Source organism: Ixodes scapularis, unplaced genomic scaffold, assembly GCF_016920785.2.
Source record: "Ixodes scapularis isolate PalLabHiFi unplaced genomic scaffold, ASM1692078v2 PGA_scaffold10__122_contigs__length_95168666, whole genome shotgun sequence".
NCBI lineage: Eukaryota > Metazoa > Arthropoda > Arachnida > Ixodida > Ixodidae > Ixodes > Ixodes scapularis.
The window spans coordinates 41,812,586-41,830,057 of record NW_024609836.1 but is presented as its reverse complement, the minus strand read 5'-3'; the positions used below and the strand labels follow the sequence as shown (position 1 = coordinate 41,830,057).

General features: G+C 47.3%; 1 protein-coding gene across 1 annotated transcript; it reads left to right on the top strand.

Moving 5' to 3' along the window:
* Positions 1 to 11,894: 11,894 nt before the first annotated feature.
* LOC115325842 (solute carrier family 22 member 6-B-like) lies at positions 11,895 to 13,580 on the top strand. Its single transcript, XM_029986554.2, has one exon. The coding sequence runs from the start codon at positions 11,895 to 11,897 to the stop codon at positions 13,578 to 13,580; it is 1,686 nt and encodes a 561-aa protein (XP_029842414.2).
* The last annotated feature ends 3,892 nt before the right edge of the window (positions 13,581 to 17,472 follow it).

Here is a 17,472-nt window from a genome sequence, read left to right as displayed (position 1 = left end):
TGAGCATTGGCACATACAGGGAGCCTAGAGCGCCGCGATCGATGGCTTGTGGTATCACGGCAGGAGCTTCAGTGTTCACTACTGGTGACAACGGGTCAGTTTCCCGAGCGAGCCCCGAACGCTTTGCAACGATAAGTTCTGGTGGACATGACTTCTGCTTTCTTTCCTCTCGTCCTGGGGGTCACCACTCAGGTCCTGGGGTACACATGGCAGCAGATTCGGCACCGCGACTGGCGTAAGTGAAGGGTGTCGACGAGGAATGCTAACTTCCTTTCCGCCGATTATGTGGACGCCGTCTCGGAGGATGAAGCGGGGCTTGAAGTGCAGCTCGCAGACAGCGCTTGTTCTTCAAGACGCTTGTCCGATCGTTGCAGATTCTTTTCGCAAAGATTTCTTGTGGCACTGTCCTTTGGAACGCCGAAAAGGGAAGCCATTTTCACGCCTTTTACTCGGATGTAGCCTGTTTGGCAACTAGGTGCGCAGCAAGATGTCTGTCGCCGTTTCGCCGACGGCATTTCGGCGCTGCCCTTACGTGTTCACCATCCGCAAAATCAGAACGCACAAGATTCAAAACATACGTCAATTGAACACACGGACAGTGAAATCGTGGTCGGCTTACCGACGTGTGCACCACTCAAAGTGAAAAAAATAAAAAATAAAAGAAAGCAATAGCGACTTCAAACATATTTCCCGCCAAACGTGGCGGGCTGCGCGATTTTTTCCGGGTAACTCGACTACAGCGCCGCCACAAACTGTCAATACACGCGCCCTCACGAGCTCCCGTTGCCGAGCAGTTCCGGTCCCAACACTACCTAAGTATTCTAGTACACTGTAGTGCAGGGGTCTTAAACACGCGGCCCGCGGGCCGCATCTGGCCCGCGATTCGCTGGGACGCGGCCCTCAGGCAACCGGCTATGAGTCGCGGTTCCCATGTCTCCAGCGGTAGAAAAAGCATGCGGCTTCGTGATCTCTTCTCGCCGATTCATTTTTTGCTCGAAAAGTAGCTCCGCTCTTTTAACGCTTTCACATAGTTTATACTTATTTGTGTTTATTTGCCCTAAGTTTCGCTTTATTTGTTTGCTTCCCAGCATTTTTGTGATGTACAACTGTTCCGCTACCAGACCCCAAGCGCGAGCTATTCGTTGAAGGGTGCATCTCGGGCTGCGCGAACTTTCGATCAGCCGGAGCAACAGCCAAAAATAAAGCTACGAGCTCGGGATCCTCACCTTCAAAAAATGTCACAATTAAAAGACAAGTATTTGCTCAGATTGTTGTAATAAAAATCGTAAGGAAAGCAAGAACTGCCAAATTAACCGATTTTTTTTTTTAATATGTTTACAGCTTGAACGACAGTGTACTTCTTCCGTTGTTCTATGGCAGCACTTTGGCGCGGCGGTGTTATTTTAATTCTAGTTATCAAATCACGGCAGGGCCCAGAGTACTCATAAAACACATGAAGCGAAAGACATTACTGGCAAAACTGTGATTTTACAAAAAGCATAGGGAGCGAGGTCTCTAACATATATACAGGGTGTTTTTTTTAAGCTTAACAGAATTTTTAAAAAGAAACCATGAACGCTAGATGAATGCGGTCTGCGCAGGTGAGTTATACGGCCAGGGGGACATAATAGAGGAGGATAATCGTAACCATCAGTCAGATAATTAGTTGAAATTCGTTAATTAACTATTTAATTAATGAAAATAGACATATAGTTTCAATTAGAAACTTGCTTAGCGTCATCGAAAACCGCTAAATCAGTATTTTTCAGAAAGACTTTGAACGTGTGAGAAGCGTACACTCTTAGAAAAAAGGGTCAGTATAGTCCTCCCTAAAGGGAGGAACGCTCTTGACACATATGTTCCTTCAGAAAGGGAGAAACTTTCGTCCCTTAAGCAGGGGAGGAAAAGTTCCTCCGTCGACTGCATCTCATTATGGCGGCCACGAATCCAGCAAATCGAGCTCGGTAAGGCTTAACGAGAACACTAAGTCTATTGCACGAAGCGAGAGGAGCAAGAAATAAAAACGTAACACGAGCTTTCCGCGAACTGTATTTATTTCCGAAGTTTCTTTACCCCTGCAGGTAAAGAAACTTACGTTTCGAAAGCATGCAGTCACTCAGTCCTCTCATCGTCAGCACTGCGATGTTCAACGGAGACAACCGGCACTCAGTTCGCGCACTTTATGTCCTACCTTTGCTATTCCTCGAGCCACAATTCCTTCGTCAACCGTAGCGTCAACCGCACATCACGGAGGAGTGAAAATCATTCGCCCGCAAAACCAAAAGCCGCTCTCAAAAAAAAGCAAATCCGAAGCAACCTCTTGGCTTATCTCAGCACGGTAACACGAAATTATGGCGTAGCCGCGTAGCGTAAAAGGATGTTAAATCGCTTGCCACCAGATGGCAGGGTCAAGCAGAGTAATCGCACGTAGCTAGGCTAGGTGGCGCTAGGTACCGCCCAATTCATGTTTTACAAAAAAGTATTTTTATTTTCTTACGCCACAATTGCGTTTTCTTTTCTTCGGAATCTCTAACACATGTAGACACGTTGCGCACACTACAAACATCAGGTCAACATATATGGAACGCATACACAGGCATCGCACATACAAACATCAATACAACAGCACACTACCCCGATCACTACTAGCGAGCCCTGCGTTTCCGTCTTTTATAGTGGTCGTTTTGAACGTGCGGAATTTTTCGGTGACTCCCTAAGCAAAAAAAAATATTCCGAACATGTTCATTTTTTTCCAGCAATGTCATACATCTGAGGCTATTCTTAATGGCTCAGGGGATGAATCTCTTATTAAAAAGAAGACGCTCAATCATGCCATAATTCTTTGAAAGCCAATAAATCGAGCCGCTCCAATGTGGTTCCAAGCCATGAGTTTGTTTTCCCGCATGGCCCTTCGTAGCCAGTATTTATATTGTAGTGTTCGTTTTTCTATTTGTGCTGTTCGCGCAAAGCTGCAATTGCCGTCTTGAATTAATCTCTGTAGAGCGGATATCCACTCAGCTGGAAGTGATGCTTCACGGGCACAGAAATCGCTTTTCGATCAACTTGAATGCAGTCAAAGCCGCGACTTCCGACAACTGTTAAGTGTACGGAGCTGCGCCGTTGCGAGCTCGAAAACTTCTAGCGCTCATCCCAGCGCGCCATTTAGAGGGCAGTTTCTACAGGAACCGTAATATATTTAAACAGTAAAATAAAGGATAGCGTTTTTTTTTCTCGATTTTGCCTGTCTTTTTTTTTTTTATGCTAAACTTCCATTATAAATATACGTACTTTCCGTCATACTTTCGTAGTGTTGTCTTTTCCCCAGAGCGCAATCGCTCTCGGGGACCGACAGTCACATTGGCCACTGTACGATAGGAGCTTACCGTTCAGACCAGCGTTCCAACATGACTATCCACACGTCGATCGACTGCACCTAATCCCTCAAGTGGTTTTAAACTCTTTAATGTAAAGCGGAATGTCATCCTGCGACACCCCGGCCCCTCCGATAACGGCCCGACCAGCGGCATCAATGCCCGACAGTTTACGTCATCTCATCTTGTTGTTACACCACTGATACGCGAACACACGGTCACATCGGCGATAATTCCAGTCTTCTGTTCACAATTAACACTGCCATCACGATGTCGCTGACACGAAGAAATACAGAACCACGTTGACGATGTTGCTGACACGCAGAAGAATCACGTTGAACGCCGGTTGGCACTCGGCACGGAAGGCACCCAGGCAGCCGGCAGGAAAACCTGCCTTCCTTGGACGCAGTTCCCGCGATTTCCATAACGTCGAAAACGTCGACACAGTTCCTCGTGGTTTCGCTGCTGTAGTTCCGCGTGTGTCCCGCAAATTGGAGAGGGCCGTCTTACCCAGTGTATGTAGCACTGCTGGCACTGCTCCGGAACTTCGCTGTTTCTAGCGGCTTCGTTAGCTCATTTGATAAAATTAGTGGTAAAAACGTCAATGCAACCGAAATGTTCTGCACGTTTGGACTAGAAGACGGAATTACAGGCGGCCTTCGCTGCCGCTGAAGCTCAATCAACTCAACATTAATTTATTAAACAACGTGCGCGATGTGCTCGAAAAACGAAACCGAAAGAAGATGGGTCGGGAGGGCGAAAACTTTCTCCGGTCTGCCTGGAGGAGGAAAACGTCTCGGAGAATAATAAGGACTTTAATTTTCCTTTCATCGGTCTGGGTTTGTTTATGTGTGTTTTGGTAAAGAAAAAAAAAAAAAAAAAACTTTACAAAGAAAAAAAAAAAAAAAAAAACCACTTTCCTGGGGATCGAACCGTTGACCACTTGGTCAGTAGCGCGATGTTCTACCCCTGCGCCAACTGAACAAGGAGGAACTCACCCTCCTCCTTTCATCTGAACTGCCGTTCCTCCCTTCTCTGGGCAACTTGTCCGCAACAAGGAGGAACAGTCGCTTTTGCTACCTTTCTCCTCCCTTTTTTCTTAGAGTGTAGTTGTGCACTAAAGTTACCGCTCGTGGAGCAGGTGCACGGCTGGGGCTAGATAAGAGACGGAAAAATCGCGCGCGGACGCCTTATCGCAACCGCTAGCTTTGTACGTACGTGCTCCACGAGTGCGAACTTTAGTGCACTACTACGCTTCTCACGCGCTCAAAATCTTTATGAAAATGACTGATTTAGGGGTTTTCGATGACGCGATGACGCCCAGCAAGTTTCTAATTGAAACTATATGCCTATTTTCATTAATTAAAAAGTTAATTAACGAATTTTAACTAATTAGCCGACTGATTGTTACTATTATCCTCCTCTATTATGTCCCCCTGGCCGTATAACTCACCTGCGCAGACCGCATTAATCTAGCTTTCATGGTTTCTTCTTAAAAATTCTGTTAAGCTTAAAAAAAAAAACACCCTGTATATATATATATATATATATATCGACCTGGGGAAGTATAAACCAATTAGCTGAACTTAAGCCTGTTACCGTTGCTTGGCTTTTCTCTCAGCTAAATCGCTTATATGGGGTGCACTCAAATGAAAACACAATCGTGTTGAATCGTGTAAGAGTATTTAGAATATTTATCCATCACGCCGCTGAACTTGCATCGCTCGAAGAGCTTCCTTTTTGTGAGCGCCTTCTCTGCTTGAGTTTGCTGGAAACACAGCCACTTCGATCCGAGGCAATCGATGAGAGCGTTGGTGACATCAACAAGTAAGCGACTCACAGAGCACTGAAGAACACCAATGTTTTCGTCGCTCCGGATGGTTCCCTGGAAGCCGCCAGCGGCGAAGCGTAGAGTTGAGAGGACTTGTTAGATCGTCAGAACACGGGGCCCTACGCGACGCCGCTGGAGCTTTCCGCGAAGCTGGTCGCACAACCAACAAGTCACCCTTTTGGTCAGCCGGTATTCGCCCACAAACCTCGCCTCGCTCGTTTCGAAAGCATCCCGCTGATCTCTAAACACTCCATCCGCTGGCGAACCCAACAGTAGAGGTGCACACGTCAGGGTCGCCATCTTTTACGATGCAGAACGATCTCCGGCTTCTTCTCGAATAAAGTGCATCGTGACAACATTTTAACGTCACCGCCAGCTGCGTCATTTTACGAGCATAGCTCAACCTGCATAGGGAAAAACTACATTTCAACGTCAAGTCACGTGACCCGAGAAAATAGCCAATCAGTGCCCGATGCCGTTTTCTACATCATTTAGCTTGCGTTCCAGCATAGATAGACTGAGCTGGTGGATGCGAGCATGGATGCGAGTTTGTTCGGTGCGCGGTAGTCGCAATGTTCCGCTGCTTGCCAACGATTTCGCACTTCTTCGTGCTCTGACGCAGATAAAGCGTGAAGATCTGAAAGAATGAGACTTTATACATTTTCTGTGCAAGATCGCTCTGGATATTAGTACCTGTGCGACGGCATCAGTCATATCGCCGTAGCGGTGCTCAGATTCCCGGATGTTTTCGAGGATCGATAAGACTTTTAGCATGCACTTTTCGTATACTCTTGGCTTTGTTTCAACGTTGGAGTGTCTGAGAATGTAGGCGAAATGTATGCGTCACATGTTGGGCCTTGGTGAAGTTGTTTCAGCCTCAGGTAACCCCATAATCACAGAAATTTTTAGCGAGGAAGCGCGATCTTTACGTTTTGTAATAATCAACGATCTTACTATTTACCTTTTAGTCTAAAATTTTCGCATTATTCTAGTTGCCTTTGAAAGTTTAAATTTCTGAGAATCGAAACGAAAGGTATGCGCCACGTGAGGGCCCAGGGGAGGCTGTTTCAGTCCTGGATCCCCGAATAATCACAGCTACCTTTAGCTAGGAAGCGCCTGCGATCTTCAACCTTTTGTACTAATCGACGATTTTACGAATCGGCAGTTCTGAAGATTTTGGTATAACGTGCTTTTGTTGCAATAGCTTGCATTTGATCGCAGTGTTTTTACAGCGGAGCTCTTAAGTGCTAGTATCCCCAGTTTCGTGTCCGGTACCAAACAAATGTCGACACAAAACTACACAAAACTCTGGACAGCTATGGCCATCTATGAGCGACGGCGGCAACCAGACAACCAGTCAGGTTGCCGCCATCGCTCATAGATGGCGGCAACCTTTCCAGCTATCATCGGAGAATGGATAGTTGGGCGAGTTGGTGGGAATTCATCGTAGAAACAGCGCGCAAAACAGACGAGAATGAACAAGAAACACACGGGACGAGCGTACAGCTTCGCTGGTCTTCCTTCTTCACCAAAGTGGAAAAGCTGAAATTTTTGGTTTATTTCTTCAAGTGACAAGCTGGCGTTTGCTCAAATGACGTATATGAAATGTCCTGCTAAATAACAATGCATCAACACACACTATTAAACTTAGATGCTCAGAGGTGTGTTCGTCTTTGTAATTAATGTGTTACAGACATAATTATTTTTATGTGTTAGGGTAATATTCATTTTTGTTATAGAGTATTTTTACAACCAGAGAATCAAGCTCTCCAGTTGTAGAATGCCTTCAAGCGCTTCCCTATGAGGTCATTGTGGCATGCTCATGACAACACGACGAAATGTCGCAAAAATTGCTTGAATTATGGTGACTGTAGGACGGTTTGTTTCTGTTGGGCGTCACTCCAAGGCGCTGCTATAACTCTTGTAGCCAGCGGCGTAGACTTTCCATTTTCCCGGAGGGGGCAGGCTGAGAAGTTCTCCGGGGGCGTTGCTGCTGCTGCGCGTAACCTTTTCGCCAGAACTGGAGATTGAAGCTAACGAAAGCACGCCGGGATTCCATTTCCCATGTATTTTGTCAATAAAAGCAACGTGGGCGTTATTTTGATCACCTGCCACTACTAGAAGCTCGTTACATTGCACGTAAACAGCATCTCGGTAAGGAGCATGGCCCGGGCCCGGGGAGGGGGGGGGGGGGTCTGCCCCCCCCCCCCGGATCTCACTAGGGGGGCACGAGCCCCGATGCCCCCCCCCCCCCCCCCCCCCCCCCAAAGCCTACACCTGTCCTTGTAGCGTCGTGCCCTGTGCTGAAGTTGTTATTGGGTGTCTCGCGAAGATGACGGGTCATGCGCGTGATTTGCGCTGTCAATGTGGCACTGGGGTAGAGGCGGAAAATCCTTCTCATCGTCCGACATATGTCGAGAAGTGGTGCCCCCCGTAACTTAGCGTGAGTTTTTTTTTTTTTTTTTTTGTTTTTATTCATTTTGGGGCCGGTGTTGTCTCAGCGACGTCGTGTGAGCTTGAAGGAGCTGTTGTTTCCGTTGGTGATTTTTCGTCAGCACGCAGAAGTGGGCCGTGCAGAAACGCCTTCGTGCGCGCCAGAGCTGCAAGATGTACATTGCACTTTGCGTAATCTGCGGGATGAGGGTCGCCTCAGTTGATTCATTTCTGACATGTTTAGGACAGTTGCGGTGGTGATGCGGTCCCCTGCATTTCTTGCACGTGAAGGAGCCTGTGCAGTACTTTGCCACATGTCTCATTGCTTGGCATTTGAAACATCTCGGGGGCGCATCGGAGTGGTCATGAACGTGGTGAGTTGAGAAACCAAGGCTCACCTCTGATGGCCAGTGGCGTAGCCAGGATTTTATTTCGGGAGGGGTTCAACGGCATCAACCCCCCCCCCCCCCCCCCCCCCGTCAATGACGGAGGGTGAGCTCGCCGACTCGGACGCTCAGGCAAAGCTTAGGGAGACGCTGTTAAGATAAAACGGGTAACGCTGCCTTGTCATTTTTAAGAATGGAGCAGCCTTCATTTACAGGAATACGGGCGGGGTGGCTCACTGTTCTACTTTCGTGGTGATTGCGGCCCACCAACTTTAAACGCTTTCTCACAACACAAAACTCCCTTCGCTTTTCGAAGTAGCACCGCAATACCAACGCGTGAAGGCCAGAGAAAACAAAAAATAGCCATACTTTCAAAAAAAAGATCTTTTTTCGACAATGAAAATTTGGAGCAACCGGCCACGCACAAACACCAGGGGCCCATATTTAGGGCGAAGGTAATTCTGGGCAATCACTCAACCAAAATCTATTAAAGGTTTAACAAACTCGTGCTACAGAACAAGATGCCGAAGGAAAGAGAGTGTTATCTTTGCTAGGCCGTTTTATCTTGCAGCGTGATCCAAAGGCAGCAGCAGCATATCCTCGGGGTAAGAAAAAGTCATCAGTCCGAACTCGTCGTTCCGTCACTCGGAAAAATGACTTGACGCACCACAAAGAAACTACACGCCGAACGTGGAAAGGAACTTGACTAGCCTTGCGCCTGTGCGTAGTGAGAATATGAAGGCTTGTCTCTTCAAGTTTCTGATGTTCCGTGCAGCGAAGAGATTTAGCTAATAGTAATAAGGAATTGCATCGCATGCAACCTTGATATACAAAGCAGAAAGCAAGACGGACTTCCTCGCATCCGTGAGCGACGATTTTCGCAAAGTGAGGGAAACTTCGCCAAAAATAGGGAAATTTTAGGCGTCCAATGCAAAAGGGAGAAACGTGAAGCGCCCGTCACATCTGCGGTATACAGGTGGTCGCCCTCTGTCCGGAGGCACTATTTCAGAACGTCCATCGTCTCCTCAAGACTCTAGTTGCTCTGCCCTTAACAACGGCGGAAGCTGAGCTCTCGTTCTCTTCACTACGACGGTTGAAAACATACCTGAGAGCGTCCACTTCGAGTGAGCGACTGCTCGGTCTATGCTTTGTTTCAGCTTAATTCCAGACGCAGCCGATGCTACAGGCGTGAACATGTGGCCCTGAACAGTGCTTGCACTGCACGAGCGCGCGTCCTTGGCAGGGACGCTAAAAGCCCGGAGCTCGCACTTGTAGCATCGGCTACGTCTGGACCGAAGCTGAAACGAAGTATAGCGTTTTTTAATGTTCACCGCGACATTAAAGTTCAAGCGGAGGACATCCGGGATATTTTTTTCGGTGAACGCAGGCGGCTTCATTTCAATCTGTAGGCGCTTGGCATAAATGAGATGATAAAGAGAACCTGTTAATTGCATTCTAATAGCACTAGTCACAGTTACCTATCTATTTGCAGTAATTTCTAGTCGAAAGCACGTAATTCTGATCACAAAAGGTGTGCGTGAGCGCAGCGCCACCCGTTGCTTACAATGCGATTGTTCTTTTTTTACAATTAATTTATTATTCCTTACATTACTGACATTGTTTTATATTATCACCGTGTGTTCGTTTTATTATGTTCACATTGGTTTAATTGAACTGTGTATTTCAATGAAGATAGTTTGTCATATTTTGCGTTGAAATTGCCATCCTTCACCGCACAAATGTTTCGAAATATCCGTTGTCTATATATCTGAGATCAAGTTCCGCATCCCATCGAATTAACATGAATTAAGCAATATTGCATATTTTATTAATTTGAGCATTTTCCATCCCACAAACAATTTTCACGAAAGCCTGTAAGTTGGAGATGGTCCGTGCTCCCCCGTTGCTCCGTGCCTCGTGCAAACCCGACTGCGTGAGCAGGGCAGCGAGCGGGCCCCGTTGGGGAGGGAAGGGGGGGGGGGGGGGTAGCTTTGGCATTTCGGGAGGGATTTCGACCCCCCAAACCCCCCCTCTGCTTACGCAACTGCTGATGGCCGTTCTGAATTTGGGCGAAAGGAGAGGACTACTCTGTCTGTCTGAATTGTCTCTGTGGTGATTCCATTTCGTTGATAAGGACTTCTGACGGCAACCACGCCTTGTGATTGAAGATATTCTGCCAGCTGTTCCATGGTATACCATCGAGGTATGCCTTTCATGAGTCTTTTTTTTTTTTGTGTGTAGGCGCTCGGAAAGAACGCTTTGATGGCGACGCCGCAGAGTTCGGTGACTTTGAGTAACCATTTCACAGCCGATTCTTCAGCAACGTCTACGAGTAGCCTCCTTTCTGAGTAAATCTGTCATTAAGGATCTTTCCACCTGCCGCCTTTGTTACATCGATGCTGAGATGCAGCGGGTTCACATTCTGAAGCTTAAAACCTTCTGTTGCTGGCAAAAGCAAGAGAGGAATTCCTGTTGTCCTGTTTCGTCGATGTGTCACAACTGTGAGCCCACCGGTTTCATCAGTGGACTCCATCGTATCAGAAGAGTCGTTGTGATAGTCCTCAATGACAGCAGCCTCCAATGAATAGCTTGAGTTGTCATTTCTTCGTTCATGGCGCTCTCCTGGTGCCCCCTGAATTTTCTGGTCGTTGTCTTTTTGAGTCTTATCCAGGGTAGGTGTGGTCTTTGTTACTTGGAAGCCTTTCCCATCGTGTAGAGCGGGTTGTTCCCCGTTTTTGCGGTTGTTGCGTCAGCTACCACCATTAGGCTTATCCTGACTGTCGGTCCGGCCGTGCCTGATCACGTCTTTTTTCCGGTCTCTTATTGTGTTGGGTGTTTTGTCCCGGCCACCAAGGAATGCTTTGGTTCAGTGCCGGAAGGGTTTCCATGCTCTGCCATTGGCTTTTGGGGTGCCATAACCCCCCGAAACAGGCGAAAAAGTGAAAAATGCTGGAGCTATAAAATTTACTGCTTCTACCTTGGGAAACTTCTTCCGAAAGCCGAAAGATCTCGTCGCCAATAATAGAGTTAAATGTCATAATTTACATCCTAGTTCACTGTACCAATAGGAAAATTCACTGCCGGTCGCATCACTAAGAACGAACGATACGGACGCCTCGCAGCAGCCCTGCATGGGCGGTGCCATCACCGCCCTTCAGCTTTTATTTACTCTTATTCCGTTTAGTTTACTTCATTATTACCATAGCAGGCCAGGTTATTGGCATTATAGATTCTACCGTGACCTTCTCTCCTGCCTTAGCATTTGTGGAAGCTAGTCAACGCCCGTTTCAGTGGCTCAGTATCTCGGTAAAACACGAGGTCAGCAATGGCGGATATAATCTGGCGCGTGTGCAAAGCACGAGCAACTCTATCCTTACGACCACTCCATCTGAGCGCTCCCTATGAAAGAGCCTGCTCCCGGCTGAGGGGCTTTACTGAGGGCCGAGTTTTAGCGCCGCCTAGTGAGAGGCGTTCTCACTAAGCGGCACAAAAACTCGGTCCTCCTACCATATGATCTCTATGCTCCTACCTCGTCGGGTTCTTCTGTTTTCCTTTGGTGCGTGCCAGCTGATCGCGCTTTCTGGTTTTAAGCGCGTTCGTGATGTAGAATGTTTTTTTCTCTGTGTAAGAATACTGAAAAAGTCAGATACGTTAATTAGTGCGCTTCTTTTTTTTTAGTTTGCGCAGTCAACACCAGGTGGTATTTGCTGCGTGCTGGAGTGTTTCCAGATGAACTGGTCGTGGTGCAAAGCGTCTATACTGGCTCTGAAGCAGACCTCGAGCGCCAGAAGCATGCTAGGGAACGAGCGTCGCGAGAATTTTAAGATCGTGCGTCTTCATTCGACTCTACGCTTCGTCCAGGCGCCTGTCAAGATGAAGGCCTCTTTTCTTCTGGCTCTAGACCGCACCGCCAGCGCGCCGACTGCCCCATTGGACGCAGCGCTTGTTTTTGGACACGGCACTTTCCAACGACTGGCACTGATGTGCGCCACGCTTTCCATCTTCATCGCAGTAAGCAACAGCCTCGTTACCGTGGTATTCGCACGGCCCGTGGAGCACTGGTGTAGACCACCGCCGGAGCTAGCTTACATGCCGACCGACGTCTGGAAAAACCAGAGCATTCCCGTGGAACCGGACGGCACGTTCAGCAAATGCACCCGCTACGAGCCTCCACTGGACGCGGGAAATGCCACGGAGAACCGAACCGTGGTCTTCTGCGACGAGTGGGACTACGCTCTGGCGACCACGGGGAAGTCCATCGTCAGCGAGTGGAACCTGGTTTGCCACAGACACCGGCTGCTTTTGCTCCATCCGCTTGTATACTTCGGTGGAGCCGTCGCAGGGAGCGTGATCGGGTGCCTTGGGGACAGCTTTGGCCGCAAACCTGTCTTCCTGGTCGCGCTGTTACTGCTAGTCGCCTCTGGCATGGCCACGATATTCTCCAACACGGTGCTCACGTTTATCATCTTGCGCTTTGTGACATCGGTGACATCTTTGACGGTTTTGAACATGGCGTCCGTTCTACTGTTCGAGGTGACAAAGACAACGCATCGCGTCGTCTTCTGCGCCTTTGCCGCTTCGTGCACATCCGCCGCGGTGACACTCTTCCATTTTCTCTTACTGGTGGTTGGTGGACACTGGAGGGTGGCTCAAGCGATGCTTATGGTGCCGACAATCTTCCTCCTATTCGCTTCGTACGCCATTGAAGAGTCCCCTTGTTGGCTGCTGGCCTTGGGCGACATCCAAGGCACCGAGCGCGCAGTGGTCTCGGCTGCCAAGGTAAACGGCTATCCCCTAGATGACGTTAAGGCCAAGATGAATAAGATCAAGTACGAGATGTTGCGGAGGGGCAACACGCAAATGAACATTCAACAACCGAGCCCTCTTGACCTTGTCCTGAACAGCTCTTTGCGCTTCCGATCCATCACCCTTTTTTCAAGTGCGTTCATGACGCTCCTTCACTACTACGACACCAATTTCAACAAGACCTTGGTTGAAAACCGGACGGTGCACATAATCCTAATTGTTGCGCGGCTACCAGTCTCGATAGCCTTCTTGTATATCCTGCACTACCTGAGCCGGCGCAGGATGCTTTGCGTCGCCTTGTTACACATGTCGGTCCTGCTAGGCTTTCAGACTTGGCTGGATTGGCAAGAGGACGACAGCATCCTGCCCATTGTCACAATTATCTTTAAGGGAATCGTCCTGGATATGATTCCAATGGCGATGTTCGTATACTTGTTGGAGATATTCCCCACTGTGCTACGAGCCACAAGCTTTTCCTTATGCACCATGTTCGGTAGGAGCGGAGGTGTGCTATTGGTCTTTATCAGGGGACCCAACCAGCCAATTAGTCGAGCACTCGCCATGGCGGTAAGCACGGTGATATTTACTCTCATCGGTTTAGCTGTTCTTGCATTGCCCGAAACGACGAAGGTCAAGGCCACCAACACCATTCGCGAGACAGAACTTGAGGACATGTGGCAGGAGTCTGCCAGAGACAACGCCACGCGTCTGCAATCTATGACTTCGCGATTAGATGTTTCTAAGAGGTCCTAGTCACATTTTGTACTATTTTTGTATATAAATGCCGTTTTAGATGGTGGGACTTCATATAAAAAAAAAAAAAGAAATTCTCAATGTGTCAGTGGCCGTCTTCATAAGTACGCGCCACCCCTGAATTCGCAACCTCACTCTTTCATACAAAAGACGGTGTTCGCTTGAGACAAGATGACAGAATTCCCTGCGGACACGGCTCAAGAATGTTTAAAGCATGTTTGCTTCCTACATGTGAATGCTTCCAACATGTCTGCAGACAGTTTTTTTATGAGCAATGTGACGATCGTCGTACAAGAAGCATGCATCAGGCAATGTTTGCAGATTGACTATAGAAGGATGTATTAACCACGACGTACTGTAATCCTGACCTGCCTACAAAATGGCTCCCTATGGAGGACGCTGTCGCCGATGAAGTGCGTCGTTTTGCCATTGAGGGCGCTCGTTAAAGGCTTTTCTTAAAGCCCCTTGATGAAGGCCTTTTTTACAAGTACCGCCAACCATTGTTGTGGAAACGCGCGAGACACGTGCCGCGAGCGCGTGCTCCGCCGCCATTCGCTTCCAAGGGCCGCTGATTTCAGTGCTGCACCGCCATTTGCTTCCAAGGGCCGCTCGAGACATGGGCCTCGCGCACTCGCGCATTTGGCGCTACTTGCAAGACACGTAAACACATCGAGGGGCTTTAGCTTTTCTGCTACCCAAACGCGGTTCACAGCCTCCGGCACATGCACGGCCCGCACGCCGCGCGGCTGCTGATATCTGTTCCTCGGGAACATCTACCGTAACGTGGCGCCAGCAGACTGCTGCAGCAGTAGCACGTAGCAGGGTGCATCGCTCTCATGTATGCTTGGATCGAAATAACGCGTTTCTCAGGCACGGAAACGCAAGTACATTTTTTATCCCCGACTGCTCTTGTGCCATCGTCGAAAAAAGGCGCGTTCTCAGATCACCCGTAAATAACTGTGATGGCAGCCGGCGCCTCTAGTGACGAGTCTGTCGCGAGACCACTGGCTGGCGACTGGAACCCACGAGGCCCACGAGGAGAGCATGTCAGGACCAGATAAGACCACCACAGCTTGCGTGCCTTCGATTGATATACGAATACCATAGGAAAAAAAGAAGCCTTTATGCAGCGCCGCGAAGTCGTAGTGTGACGAAACGCGGCGCCCGCGGTAATGTACTAAAAGGTGCGCGCCGGTACATTCCTCTGTGGGCAGGTCAGGATCACAGCAGGCCGTGGCATTAACAGTGGCTGTGTTCCGAATCTTACCCAAATGGATCCGAGTTACTCCGGCGGGTCGTGTCACGTGACAACACAGATAGAAAAGCGCTGGGCGCGTGTAGGTTTTGGAACACCAAGGTACACATCGCGACACTGTTAGCGCGAACACGACATCGGTGCATTTTCGCATCTTACTTCTAAATAGTATTAACGAGCACGAAATTTTATCGCTTACATTATAGAACTAAATGAGCTCTTTCCGTAGCGATAATAACTTGGATGAAATCCCTTGATTTCAAAGAGAAAAACTGGAAAAACCAGATATCGCGCGCTTGCTCGCACTAACAGTGTCGCGCTCTGTACAGAACATTTAAGCCTGGTTCAGACAGTTGCGTTTTACTGCGTTGCGGCTGCGAGAAACGAGGACATCCCTGCTGCTTATATCGTGTGCCAAGATGATACCTTGAATTGGATTCCACGCTTCATATGAAGCACAGATATGCCGGTGACTCGCTCTCGGTTCTCGACGCAACGCAGTCAAACGCACTCAAACGCAAGTGTCTGAACCGGCCTTTACCCTGGAATAAGATTGAGTAAATTTTGGAACACGGCCAGTGTGACCATAGATTAAATCCTTGATGACTGTGTAACTGCGGCGTCGCACGAAAGTTTTTAGATTATATCCTATCATTAAAAGAGGCATTACACTTTTTGAGTAATACGCGTGTTATAGAGCGGTAATTTTTGAAGTGCTCCTGCTACTCGTTAAGCAAGTACGTCTTTCTTGAAAATATAGGTATCGAGCAATAGCCAGCCGGATGAAACACATGCACTCTTTTTTGTCGCCCCTGATCTTTTTTGGCATAAACAAAAGCTTTCTGCGAGTTTTTTTTTCTTTTGTTTTCTTCTTAAGGTCGTTATTCGTATTTTTGACGACTTCACTATGAGCGGGACATTTTTAAGCTTCCAATAAAATATTAGTCGTAGTGTAGTATTGAATACATTTCTTCCTTTTTTTCCTGACAATAGGAGACAGTTGAATGAATATTCGTTTTAAAACTCAACACCACGGTTAAAAAGAAAACAAACAAAAATCTTTCGGATTTTAGGTAATGAGGTTGAGTCTCTATTCACGATTTTCACGCATGATCAATTTTGTGAGATAATTGTTAAATTTTTGTCTCCTCTGCCTTGCTCAATAAGATTACTCCTATGTTTCCTACATTTATTCACTTTCGGAAAGTAAATATTGTTATGGCAGAAGGTAATTTGAAGGACTTGTTTCGTCAGGTTCACGCTGGAAGAAACAGCTTGACGAAAGTTCCTTCGTCAAGCTCTAATGGCGTCCATTTCTTCAGACAGCCACTGTTTGCACGACACTCTTTGCGACGTGAGTCTTTGCCTTGCACAACACTCTTTGTGGTGCCGAACGTATGTCCCTAAACAATATGTTGCTGCTCACCCACTAAAAAAATATGGGTTCCGAAGTATTGGAATTACGTACGTTGGGGGCGGCAGTAGCAGTGCGCGGCAGACAATCGTCATGTTAATTGTATGTGGAGGTGGCGCCCCTGGCGGCGATTATGTGAAGCCGGTGCAATGGCGCCAAATCATCGAGAAGCCAGAAATTGGGCGGCGTTTTCAGTATAAAAGAGGCTATGGTTGAGCTATACTCTGTTTTCCTATAGGCTGCATTCATACTGGCGTTCGAATCGCAACCGCGAAGCACATCCGCTCATTTTCATCATCAACTGCACGTGAATTTGTATTGCACCTTTACCGAACCGCGTTCGCAACCGCTTTGCGTATGTTGTTAAGTCGCCAGTGTGGCCACAACCATAATGTCGGTGGCAGGTGTGCTGACGCTCCTGTTTGCGGTACAAATGCCGTGTGTGTGTGCGCAACGTGTTTTTTTTTTCTTTTCTCAAATGAATGGCCAATTTATAAGCAGTGTCTTAGCGCACAATGTGACACGCATTTGTCAAAACTTAACGTACAATAAAAAAAGATGTGGACTTTCGATATTTTGTAAAACGAGCCTCTACAGATTCCAAGTTTCTAGACTTGTAACGCATCCAAGTCGCGTCCTTATTTTTTAGTGAAGAGATGAAGGCCTTGAGTAGTTTTGTATTTACGTGGTTTTCTTAATAAGTACATTAAAATATGTTTTATATTTATTGAATAAGTGCGACCTTTTTTTCGATTTTTAAATGTCGTAACTCAGTTTCAATTCATAACGCAGCAACGACATTTAAAGGCATGCTCTGGCAAACATAGTAACTTATCATATAACGTATTTGATGTGCAACGCCAGAAGTTTTTTTTTTTTCGTAAACACCACTTTATTATGGTAAAATTTCAAGGAATTCCTTTCACGCGTTTCGGGGTTTTCTAAGGTAGCATTGTAGCATCTGATCGCATTCTGTTTAATTATATGCTAGAGGAACTAGGCTGGTTCTCTGTAGGTCTGCTTTGGTTGTATTCATATTCAGATTTGTTAAAAGAAAATTTAAATTCTGGGACTATTTTGTAGCTTGACTCTGTACGCAGAAAACCGACTTCTGAAAGGAGGACAGCTATTTAAACAACCATTCTTTGTATAGAGCTTTTCTCGTTCTGATCAAAATCACTTTCGACAATTGTAATTTTTCTAAAGCGGACTAAATTGTCTAA

Bases quoted from the DNA above. Each gene is read 5' to 3' on its own strand.
- LOC115325842 (XM_029986554.2), top strand. From the start codon at position 11,895: ATGAAGGCCTCTTTTCTTCTGGCTCTAGACCGCACCGCCAGCGCGCCG.